We start from the raw sequence: 12,120 nt of genomic DNA, 5'->3' as shown, positions 1-12,120 counted from the left end.
ATTCTATGATTCTATGGTGTTACTTGAACCGTTAGCGAGTTGGGGGCCGGGACAGCTGTGGGATGCAAAATGTTTCTCCAGTAAAACAACGTCCATGCACAAAAACATCCCAGTATCCACCTGGTAGGCTGTTTCCACACATCTAAAACAACTCTCACAAGCGGAGGCAGATGACAGGAGGCAATAGAAGCCACCCCTGTGCTTTTGCTGCCTGGCACTAGAGTGTCTTTGTTCTCTGCTCCAGAGGCATGCTGGTCAGTGCATGTAGATAGACAATCTCGCACACAAACAAGCAGGACATCAAGTGCATTCCCATGCCTATCTTCAGGCAATACTGTCCCCAAGCAAGCATGCATTTGTGAACAAAATTTGCAATCTTATAAACAGACAGATGTATTTATAGCTTTACTAACAACTACGCCCTATAAATACTTTGACATAAACAATCACATACACGTGTATGTATGTATATTTATGAATGAAACTTTGTATGCAGACATATTCTGGCAAAACCAGGCTTGCTGTGAGTATCTAGATTTTGCTAGCCATTCATGCGCACGCAGATATGCAGAAAAATATGCATGCTAATGTACACGTCTTGTACAAACATGAAACTTACATAGCATGAAAAACAACCTGCTGCACATGTTTTCATCCATTTCCATGCAGAGTAACCATTAAGATTTATTTCCCAACTGCCATGCGAAAAAAACAGTTGGCAACTTCGATTCTTTTGTGTCATTTTCTTTTGTGAGCTGTTGCCTTCTCTTTTATATCTAGGTTGGAAACCATTTTAGACTGGCTCTGTGATTTGATCGGGTTATACAGGCCCAGAATAGTAGAGTCCTGGTCTTTGGCCTGGGACCTTTAGATAATTTATAATTGAAAAACATACAGTGGTTAATAGATAATAATAATAGGATAATAATGGTAGATAATTTATAACTGAAAAACATACAGTGGTTAATAGATAATAATAATAGGATAATAATGGTAATATATACATAATTTTGACAATTACAATAACAGATAGTAGATATATGATAGATTATGTAATTTACATTGATAAAAATATACATTCTCATGCACTGTAGGATTTCGTATTGTTTTCTTTCTGCAGGAGAAAGCAGCTCCAGCTGGTGAAGTATTTAGAAGCTGTGTTACTTGTGACAGTAGAAGGGGTGTTCACAGCAGAGAGCTCCCTGAGCAATACACAGATGGGTGTAGTGGGAGGGATGTGTAATGAGTAATTAGGCAATGCAGCAATATAGAATAACAGACACACAGCAAGATCAAGGTGGTAAGGGAGCTCTGGAGGTCTCTAGCCCAAGTTCCTGCTCACAGCAGGGCTGGCTCCAAAGCTAGATCAGGTTGTCCAGGACCTTGTCCAAGCAAGTTCTGGACATCTCCAAGACTGAAGATTCTCCAGCTCCTCTGGGCACCTGTTCCTGTGCTGAACCATCCTCAAGAGAGGGTGGATGGGGACATATTTTCCTTATATGTAGTCAGACTTTCCTTTCTTGAGAGTTACACGTTTTTCCTTTTGTCCTTCACTGTTCCACTCTGAGAAGCCTCGCCCTGACTTTCTCTCTAACCCCCCCTCTCACTTCAGGTGGTGGGGCTGCTGTTAGATCTCCCCTTTCCCTTTGATTCTTCAGGAGGAACTATTGTTTTGTTGCTGCCCCTCACCCCTCACATGTGCTTCATTGGCTCGGTTTCTAGAGCCTAGACTTTTACTGGCATTTAAATATATTTATGAAGTGAATTTGGGGAGGTTTCACATTTGAGACCAAATATGGCTACTCTTGTGATCCCTCAGAAAAAAAAAAAAACCTAAGGAAGGTCATTTCAGGAATAGCAGGATGGCTACAAGGTGGGAGTGAGAGGGATGAGCAGTGGAGCCCAAGGCTGCCTCAGTGACTAGGAGCAGCAGATTAAAAACGGTATGCATCGGCAGTTCTGAGGAAAAGGATGTCAGGACTGGAGTATGCTGTGAAGAACATATTGTTCAGTCTGAATGGCATGGTATTTTCCATGCCATTTTCATAAGCTATTTTGCTTAGGCTTTGGACTGTGAGAGGAGGGCAATTTTACGCAGGTGCTGAGCTTTCAGAAATTACGTCCCAGAAAAGTCTTGAGATTGTCTTGCTGTACACATTTTTCCCCTGAGATTCCATGCAATTTTTCCTCCATTACTGAAGCAGTGAAACTTCCCAATTTTTTCTTTTATTTTTTTTTTGGAAAGACAAACCCTGCTGGTTTATAGTTAAACATTAATAAATGTTTTCTCCCTGAAAATGAACCTTTACCCTGGTTGTGTTTTCTCACTGGATTTTTTGGTGTTTTTTTCTGCTCCCTTTAGTGGTATTTATACCTTCAGCTGTTCTTGAGCCATTATGATGTTCTCAATCAGCATTTAGCCAAGGTAGGCGTGATAGTATCTTCTCTGGCTCAACCCTTAGGTGGTAATTGATCTTTTAAAATTCTTTCCAGTTTCTCTGATGCTCAGAAACCCAGCGTTCCTTGCATTAAAGAGGGAACATTAGAGGAAGAACAGTCTATGTCATACTGTGTTATATTTTTACTTTTACGTATTTTCTAATGGAATGGACGTTTCCTGCCGAACCTAATTTTGCTTTAAGGTCATCTTCTGATTTATGGACTCTTTCTCTGTCCCACAGTTTCCTACCATTTTAAATAGTGACAGAGTCCTGGTGAAGCAAAGCATGTGTGTGAAGCATTCTTTGAGTTGAAACTAACTTGTTATCCAGGACGGAATCTTCATTTTTTGTGTCCAGAGACTTAACTCCTTTTTTCCCACATCCTGAGTGCCCCATTTTCCAGCCAGACAGAATCAGTGAACTAGGATACTGTATGAGGACTTTTACAATTCATACTATTACTTACACTAACACAAGGCAATCGTTTTGCTGTAGCAGCCACGCTAACAGGGTGAGTGTGTCATATACTGTCATGTGGTTCCATCTGGAGAGATGGAAGACTCTAATTTGAACATCATACTCATCACAGGTTTGAGTTCATAGTTTTGATTAAGCTGTATTTGGTATAAACTCATCCCTCATGACCAAAGGCAATTAAACATTAGCTGAGGTGATGTGAAGATGCATTTGTCTAAAATCTGCTAGTAGTTGGTATTTCTGACTGAAATAGACACAGTGAGAGAAGAAAGGAGTGGCCTGCTGTTTAGGGTTGGATTCTATATGTGACAGCTTACCTTGTATATGAAGTCTGGCAAGTCCTTGAGCCTGATGTTTCACTCTCTTGTCTGTATTATGGGGGTCAGAGCATGGCCATCCCTCACTGCAGAGTCTGCGTTGCTTAATTTGCCTAGAGTGTGTTGATAATCATAGGGTTAATAATTACATTGAATTTGTCAGTTTCCAATACAGCGGTGATTGGAAGAATACTTTCAGATGTTCAGGTAGGATCAATTTGTCTAAGAGCCAGGAGATAAGTCACCTTAAGAACAGGATGATTTTTAAAAGCCTAAATGTGTATTCTGTGAAAAATAAAACTAAGTATTTTGAAGGAAGCTATTGCACATGGTTCAAGTGTCTCTTGAGGAATGTATGCAAATAAATAAACTACTTAGGACCTTCAGTCATATTTGTTACGTGAGAATATGAATTGATAGAGCACTGAAACAGGTGCTCACAGAAGCTGAGGAATTTCTACCCTTGGGTATGTTTAAGGGTTGCCTGGACAAGGTTTCGCACAGCCTGATCTGGCTTTGGAGGTTTCTGATGGGTTTGCCCTTGGCTGGGGGCCAAACCACACACCCACTCACCCAATCACACCTCTCCCCCCCCTCCCACCCGAGGACAGGGGAGAGGACCGGAGGTCCTCACCTATATACTGGGCATGATCGATGTGTTATGGAATAGATTATTGGCCACTTTGGGTCTCAGTCCTGAACCTAAGATCAAATCCTGGGCTAGTAAGTGGGGCTGTGCTCCCTCCCAGCTTCTCCTGTTTGCAGACAGCCAGAGAAGCTGAAAGACCTTGGCAGCCACATATCTCAGCTTAACCCAGGACAAGGTTGCATACTGTGAGCAGAGGGTTGGACTAGAAGCTTCCAAAGGTGCCTTCCCATGTAACTCTTTCTGTGAATCTTTGAATGTATTTGTTCTCAAATTGTCTTACAGATAGGTTAGCTGCATTATCCCCATTGTACAGATGATGTTTCCGTTCATGGAGATCCCAGGGGAACAGGAGTAACATCTTCCATGTCAATTTGAAAGGAAGATGTGCAAAGTTTTCAAATAGAAATGTCTCCTAAGCACGTGGTAGTGCTTTATATCTCTCATATGTCTTGTCATTCTCCATCTGAAGTGTCTGATTTTGCTAATCAAAGCATTGTTCAGTCTCCTCTTGCCACTCAGAAAATCTGAGGGAAGCAGATGTTGTCCTGTGGAGGAAGCAAAGGGTCACCATCTCGCAGGTGGGAAGTGCCAAGATCACAGGCCATGCATCAGGTGGTAACCTGACCTCAAGTAAAGTCAAAGCTGGTTCATTGAAGGGCATGTGACAAGAAGAGGCTTATTCTCTGCTTCTCAAATGCACACCTTCCCCAACTATACTCTGAAAGAATGAGGTAGGATAGCTGCTTTTGAGGGAAACTGACAAACAAACATATGAGCACAGTCAGGATCCTTCAAGCTCCCTGAGGTTTTGTTGACAAGATGGCACAACTGCCAAATTTACTACAGATCCATGTGTGAAATGTCATTGATAAGCACATGTAGCTACTTGTGAATTGCATATCACCAATTGCATGTCAAGGTTGGTATCTGAAGACAAAGGTTAGATTAGGTAGTTAGGAAATTCAGGGGGGCTGTAGATACATGAGGACTTAAAATGACGATGCAGTACCCTGTGATATTTCTGAGCTGAGGCTGCTTCTTTTCCTCTGCAGGCACCATCTTTGGCTGTGTGCCCTGTTAAGCATTCCTTGGCAGGAGGAACAGATGCAGGAAATTCCTGCAGCCTGTTTGATAGCGTAAGACCTCTCAAAACCTTCAGAGATGTTTTACAATGCTACTAAAGTGTATGAGACAGTCGTGAGGGTGGCAGCCTCTTGTGAACTATTTCGACCTTCTTTTGTACCTCCAGAAAGCCTGCTCAATTTGTTCAGATCACACCCAGCTCTTTCTCAGAATGTTAGAAAGCAATTAATATTCTGTGATCATATCTCAGACCCTCCAAGAGGAGATGAAAAGATGAAAATATGTTGGAGAGTTTGGGAAAAGGGAACTAGAAAGGAAAAAGAAAAAGAAAAAGAAAAAGAAAAAGAAAAAGAAAAAGAAAAATATGAGCTGCTTCTGTCTGAGAGTTTCTGTGTCTCTGTCTCCCTGCTTGGGTACATTTGGGTCTGCACATCTGACTGTTAGTAGATCTGCCTTTTCATCTTTAATGCTATTTGTGAAGGAACATTTGCCTTAGCTCTTCCTTTTGATCTCTCTTGCCTTCTGCTCCTCTAGCTTTATGGCCAATACACAGACCAGATAACCAACTTTGCAGAGAAGGAAGCAACAAAACTACTGAATAAGAAGCAGGCCCAAAAGAACAATGAAAGACCCCTGAAACGTGAGAGTCAAGCAGAGATAAAAGAAGAGCACTATTCCAAGTGTCAAGGTAGGAACAATTCATCTTTCATTACCCTATGACCAGATACTGGGTAGGCCAGCCAGAGAGTGGAATTTAAGCAAGGCAGGAAGACAAGAAAGTTGTGACTGGGGAGAAGCAGGGAAGGGAAGGAAAGAAAAGGAATCACAGTGGATTGAAAATACTTTTTCATGTGAGCTTTCATCCTAGGAAGAGCCAGAATCTGTTTGGAAAAAAAGACAGTTCCAAGTTAATAATTTTTGCCACAACAGATCTCTGTAATAGGAAGAAAAACACTTTCTTGTGTCTGATTTTTGCTGCTAGTGCACAAGATGTTAAATTCTGCTGCTGCCTCCCCCTTTTTTTTTTAAACTGCAGAAGATTTTTCAGTACTGTGTAAGAGAGCCATGTGTACTAGTCCTTCAACACAAAGCCCATGATGCTTCCAAATAGATCTTTATTGTAGTCAGTTCTCAGCAGAGGAGAGGAGAGACAGACACAGGCTTCATTTATATTCCCTCAGTTTTTCTGATTCACTCTTCCCTCCACAGACTGTGCTAGACGCATCCAGAAATACTTTACCAAGAAGCTTGGAGAGGACTGGATTTTCTTGGTTCTGTTGGGTCTGGTCATGGCGTTGGTGAGCTGGGGAATGGATTATGCCAGTGCGAAGAGCCTACAGGGTGGGTACCGTTCAGGTGTTGCAAAACCACGCTGTATTATATGAGAGTTTTACAAAGCCCAGTGACCAGCGTTCCTCCTCCTTTAACATCAGTGTCCCATCCTCATCCCTCTCTGCTTGGAAAGTTTTAACTACTTGCAACATAGTAGAGAATAGGTTAACTAGGGAGAGGTTCTTTAAAGGGGTGGCAGGGAAAAATTTGGAAGTAGGCAGGCAGAAACAAAGGATATGTGTATGGGTCAAACACAAACCATTATTTTACTCCCTTTCCCTCCTGCTCCCTTGAATATATAGGGCACAGGGAAGTGGTACTGTGGTCCTTCCTATTATCCTGGTTCCCATCCTCCCCAGGTCTACTTAGCATATGGAGGGTGGGAAAGGGAAGGGGTATTAGATGATCTCCTGACACTGTTTCAGCATTTTCCTCATTGTGGTTCTTTCCAATTTTTTTTTATACAGCACCCTGCAGTTTCCTGCTACCTGGTCACGTAGTGCTCTCTCCTTCGACTCTTTTCACAAAGATCTCCTAATCAGTCTTATATCCCTTCCCTGCATTTTTCCTGTAGTCCCTCTCCCCTTTGCCAGCTACAACAATTACAAGATCTTTCAGTCCCCCTGTCCCCCATCTCCATGCACACAGACACATTGCCCACATGTGGGCAATGTTAACTGCACTGTTCCTTTGTCCTTATCCTCAGTGACCCAATCCTGACCTGTACCCTTTCCTCTCAGCACTCTTAGCTGCTGATGTCCACCAGACATTGCAGTTCCTCAAAGCTACCAATATCCCTTCAGCCCAGTGTTTTCCTCCCTCTAGAACTTATTCGTTTACCAGGCGTCTGGCTTACGCTACCAGCCTCAGAGAGCCCCTGTCCTTCATATTTCCTGCAGCTGAATTCTTTGTGGTGGGTTTTTGGGTTTTGCTTTTGTTTATTTTTCTTTTCTTTTCCTTCACCAAGTCTCAGCCTCCTGCTGTGTGAGGAGCCAGTTCAGGCAAAAATTAACTACACAGGAGCTGCAGTTCGATTTGGATTCTTGGCAGCTCATGCTGTTGTACCTGGCTGAGCAACAGTACAACCGCTGTTTTAACAGCTGGCACAGCTCCCTTCATGCTGCTGCTCTAAAAGACAAATCATAAGCAGAGCTTTGAAGCTAGTTTTTTAGAAGGAATGATTTTTCATGTGATTAAGATGGAAGAGAGGGTACTAGCTGTTGGTGGACCACTTTCTTGTCCTTCAGGACCCACATAAGGCCCTCAGGCTGCCAAATGAAAAGACCCTGTACAGTGATTCATCCTCACAACTGCGTGTAACACACCTCTTCTTATGCCACATTTGGGCACAGGTTAACAGTGTCTAAGAACAGAGAGCCATTTCTATCCATTCCTGCAGAATGCTTGTTTTATTTGGGAACTTGTACTTGAAATGAAGAAGGCTTGTCTTAGAAAAGTAGGACTTTAGGATAGCATTCCTCAGGGAGATGTAGTATGGGCAGGTTTAGCAAGTATGTGATTCTTTGATGTCTACCAACCTGTTTGGAGCAGCTGTGGTTATTGACAATTTCTTTTTTTGTCTGTCTACAGCCTACAAGTGGATGTACAGAGAGCTGCACCCGAATGTTCCTATGCAGTATTTGGCATGGGTCACGTACCCACTTGTTCTTATTCTGTTTGCGGCCATTTTCTGCCATCTCGTCTCTCCACAGGCTGTTGGTGAGGGAAGAATGCATGGCAAGATCTGTTTCTGTCTGTCTCTTTTTCATATTCAATTTGCCTCTGGGTTTTGTACATCCCTTGCTCTGCTGTTGCTTTCAGGGTCTGGGATCCCAGAGCTCAAGACCATTATGAGGGGAGTGGTCCTCAAGGAATATCTCACTCTCAAAGCTTTTGTGGCCAAAGTTGTGGGTCTCACAGCTGGGCTTGGAAGTGGCATGCCTGTGGGGAAAGAGGTAAATATTGCTGTTTTCATGTGCAGTAGTGGTCAGAGTCTGTGAGGTGAGATGGGTTATCTGTGGAATAAGAGTCTATAAATGTTTTCTTTCTTTTGCCACCATTCCTCTTCTCAAAGCTCTGCACTTTCCATCAACACTTACCTTTTGTTGGCCATTTTCTATCTACTTTGAAAGGCTTGATATAGAAAACATCAAAGATCTCAAGTCAGGTAGTCTTTAAGAGGAAAAAAAAAAAAAAAAAAAAAAAAAGATGATTGGAGGTTTGGCTGAGATGGCCAAAGAGAAATTATGAGATCTGCATCCAAATCATTGTCAGTAACCAGAGGGCAACCCTCTCTGATTTTCTCCTGCTCTTCTCTTGCAGGGTCCTTTTGTGCATATTGCCAGTATCTGTGCTGCAGTACTCAGCAAGTTCATGTCAATCTTCTGTGGTGTGTATGAGGTAAGGCACATGTTTCTGCATACAGCTCTTCCACGGGTTCAACTCCTAAGACACATAGGATAGTACTGGTAGACTGCAAAACAGAGAGGAAACATATGGATTGAGGTTCACTCTACTGCTATAGAGCAGTAAAATGCAAGTCAAAGAACATGGTAGTAGGAGGCCAGATACACAGTCAAATAACTGTGCAGGACCACCAATGTTACCTACCAGTTACACAGAGGCTGGTTAGGAATATGCATTTGACAAAGTTTCAGTCTCATTATGCTGATACCTTTGCACTGTGATCATTATCTGTATAAAAAAGTAGCTGCAGACAAAGATCAATTTGTCTTTAAGCCAAATTTATACAGCATTGCTAATGATTGACTCTGTCTCTAGGCTTTTGCTGTCGCAGAACTAGTTGTATAAAAAAAAAAATCTATTAACTGCATATATAGCTAAATGTAGGAACTGCTTTACATACAGGCTCCTAGCAGAAACTGGCTGTGTAATACAACAATGGGAGGCACTGTACTACTTGGGTAGATCCTGTCTGTGCATAAGGACCAGATGTCACTGCTGAAGACCAGCTGACAGTACTAAAGACTGCACTAAAGTCTGTAGAGCCTGCTATTTGTAGTAGCAATGGCTGAATCTGCTGCTGGCTGTTTCTGTGTTTCATTGTTCTGGATACTAATTCCCTGGCTTTGCTCCCTCTAACCCCAGCATGCCCTTCTCTGGCTGCACTTTCTGTTCCAGAATGCACATAGGCAGTTCGACTTCCTGGTGGTGGCTTGCGCAGTTGGAGTTGGATGTTGCTTCGGGGCTCCTCTTGGAGGCAAGTGTCTTCCTATGTGTGACATTTAATGTACAAGTCATTTAGCCTCTTGCTGTGAGATCTCCTGCTCTGAGGCAGGGTCTCCACAGACACCTCTCCACTCTAGGAACACGAGTTCTTTCTTTTCTTGTGTTAACTGGTGGCAGTGAAAGAAAGGGAAGGTCATAGGAAAAAGTTACACCTATTAACGTGCTTATTTCTAATGATGCAGCTTGTTCAGTCCCTGTCTGCCATGGGCATTGTTCAACCTGGAGAGCAGACAAACTCCTCTCAGAGAACAGTGACAGGACAAGAGACAACAGGCTCAACTTGCACCAAGGGAAATTCTACCTATGCATTAAAAAAAATTCTCCCTTTGCCCCAGGATGGCTCAGGGTGGCACAGGTGCCAAGAGAGGATAGGCAATCTCCACCCTTGGTGCTGCCCAGGGCTCACCTGGACAATATCCTGAGCACCCTGATCTAGCTTTGGGGTTATCCCAGTTCTGAGCAGTGAGGTGTTGAAGAAGCCTCCAGACATACCTTCCAGACTAAAACTCTTTATGAGTCTGTCCCATTTTAGTATGGGAATGAACTGAAATTTGTCATAGCTTCTGTAGCCCTAGTTGGATTCCTCTTACAGATTCACACCAAATTGCCGAATGTGATTTCCATTACCTGGGAGTCATGTAATCTTTTGCTGACCTTAGTCCAGGATATAGTTTGCAACTTCACATCATATTGCCCAAGGTATATAACTTCTTGGTGTTGTTGCTGGTGAATACTACCCCGTGTATTAACAAGGAGCCCCCAAAGTGGATTTGAAAAGCGAATTTAGCCCTTGACAAGTAAAAGGTGCCCAGCCTGCTTTTTCTAACTGCGCTCTGGTACTCTTTGTTTGTCTGTATCTGGCTCGTTTTGGTCTATCTGCCTGCTCCTAAGCTGCTACACAGCACCAGCACTCTGACACAGTGCTGTGTCCTGGGAGATGCCATATGCCACAGACTGTCCTCAGTGGTTGCTATAGGTCTCAACACTGGGACATCAGGCTTTGCACCTTCAAACAATGCTTATTACCTCTCACCATACTGCAGACCACATCCCATGCACCCTCAGCTTCAAGCTGTTAATCGCCATGCTGGTGGGCTGTAACACAACCCTCCCACTCTTCCAAACACTCTGGACTGAACTCCTTCCCTGTTGTGGGTATGATTGTGTCTTAAGGCCACAGAAGTTACCTACGACAAAGCTGTGGTTGTTCTGGATCTGCCCTTTTTTGTTGGGCTGTGCAGAGACAGCCTTAAGACAGCTCTTAGTTGAGGGTCTATCAAACACCTGTTCAGGTAAACAGGAATTCATGGCCTTCTGGCCTTAAAATCCAGCCTGGCCACTCCAATTCCCACCGTAACACGAGACCACCCTTTCTCTAAACTCCTGTGGGAGATCTAACAGGCTACTTTGAGAACACATGGTAGTAGAAAGTACCAAATACACAGGCTTTTAACACTGGTGTATTATACACCACCTAAGATTTAGACAAAATAAAATAAAACCTATCTATCTGCTCACCTTTTACCATTCTCAGACACTTCAGGGCCAAATCTTGGAGAACCAGTGAAAGAGCATTTTCTCCCATGCAACAGCTCTGTATCTTCCAAAACTCTCTCAGGAGAAGACTCTACCTTTTATACCTTCCATTTCCTTGCATTATTGTGATTGTTTCACCAGGACAACACGATACTTTACTAGGTGATCTGTTAGCCAATCACCTACCCACAGTGACAGGACCTTCAGCAAATGTCCATACTTGGTTCTGGATATGCATATGCTTTGTGCACACAAACTCACAGAGTGGGTTTTTTTGAGGCATTCTCTGGCACATGCATATCCTGAGATTACCTGCCAAAATAAAAACGTGGAGTAAAACATACGTATGTGCCCTCCGCTCTCCGGAGGATTTTCCACGAGACATTTCCTCTACAGTGACAGAAATATGCATGTTTCAATGAAAGATGAGATGCTGCCTTCTCCATGTCTTGAAGATGTGACTCCAGATATATGCCTGTCTTGTGCCAAGTCTTGTCTTTTGAGTATTTTGAAGCCAACCAGAAGGAAGAAGTAAGATAAATATAGCTATATCTCTAAGACCGGTGACAGAGCTGTGTGATAGCATGTTGCTGTACCTGCCAATTCTGTTACTCACTCTCAGCTTTCTTTCCTTCTTTCTTCTGTGTGTCTGTCTCTCTTTGTCCACCAGTAGCAGCCATATTATTACACGGATGTCCTGACTGTGGGTTGCGCTGTGGGGGTCGGCTGCTGCTTTGGGACACCACTTGGAGGCAAGTGGCTGTTCTGTTTCCTTTTTCTCAGGTATCTAAATCCTCTCCTTCCTAATCATGTTCTCTTCTCCCTCTTTACTTCACCATATTTTTGATCTGTCACCTACTTTGAACAAAGAAGCTTACCTTTCATAGAATCATTAAGGTTGGAAAAGACCTCAAGGATCATCAAGTCCAACCCAACACCACCTAACTCACTAAACCTAGAGTTACCTTTATCAGCCTCCCAGCGCCTCTGACGCAGTCTTTTTTTCCACATGTTGTCAGCCTTCCAGAGGCAAGAG

General features: G+C 43.1%; 1 protein-coding gene across 1 annotated transcript in view; it reads left to right on the top strand.

Moving 5' to 3' along the window:
* Nucleotides 1–5,501: 5,501 nt before the first annotated feature.
* The window catches only part of CLCN1 (chloride channel, voltage-sensitive 1), a gene marked incomplete at its 5' end in the record, with an annotated part of 31,410 nt that continues 24,791 nt past the window's right edge, over nt 5,502–12,120 (top strand). The window contains 6 exons of the mRNA XM_010087491.1: nt 5,502–5,655; nt 6,177–6,308; nt 7,890–8,018; nt 8,121–8,254; nt 8,622–8,699; nt 11,758–11,836. Of these exons, the coding sequence (XP_010085793.1) occupies nt 5,502–5,655; nt 6,177–6,308; nt 7,890–8,018; nt 8,121–8,254; nt 8,622–8,699; nt 11,758–11,836 (706 nt within the window). The remainder of the gene's footprint in view (nt 5,656–6,176; nt 6,309–7,889; nt 8,019–8,120; nt 8,255–8,621; nt 8,700–11,757; nt 11,837–12,120) is intronic.

This window comes from Pterocles gutturalis, unplaced genomic scaffold, assembly GCF_000699245.1.
Source record: "Pterocles gutturalis isolate BGI_N339 unplaced genomic scaffold, ASM69924v1 scaffold14281, whole genome shotgun sequence".
NCBI lineage: Eukaryota > Metazoa > Chordata > Aves > Pterocliformes > Pteroclidae > Pterocles > Pterocles gutturalis.
Note: the sequence above shows the minus strand (reverse complement) of the source record. Positions and strands in the feature narration are given on the sequence as shown.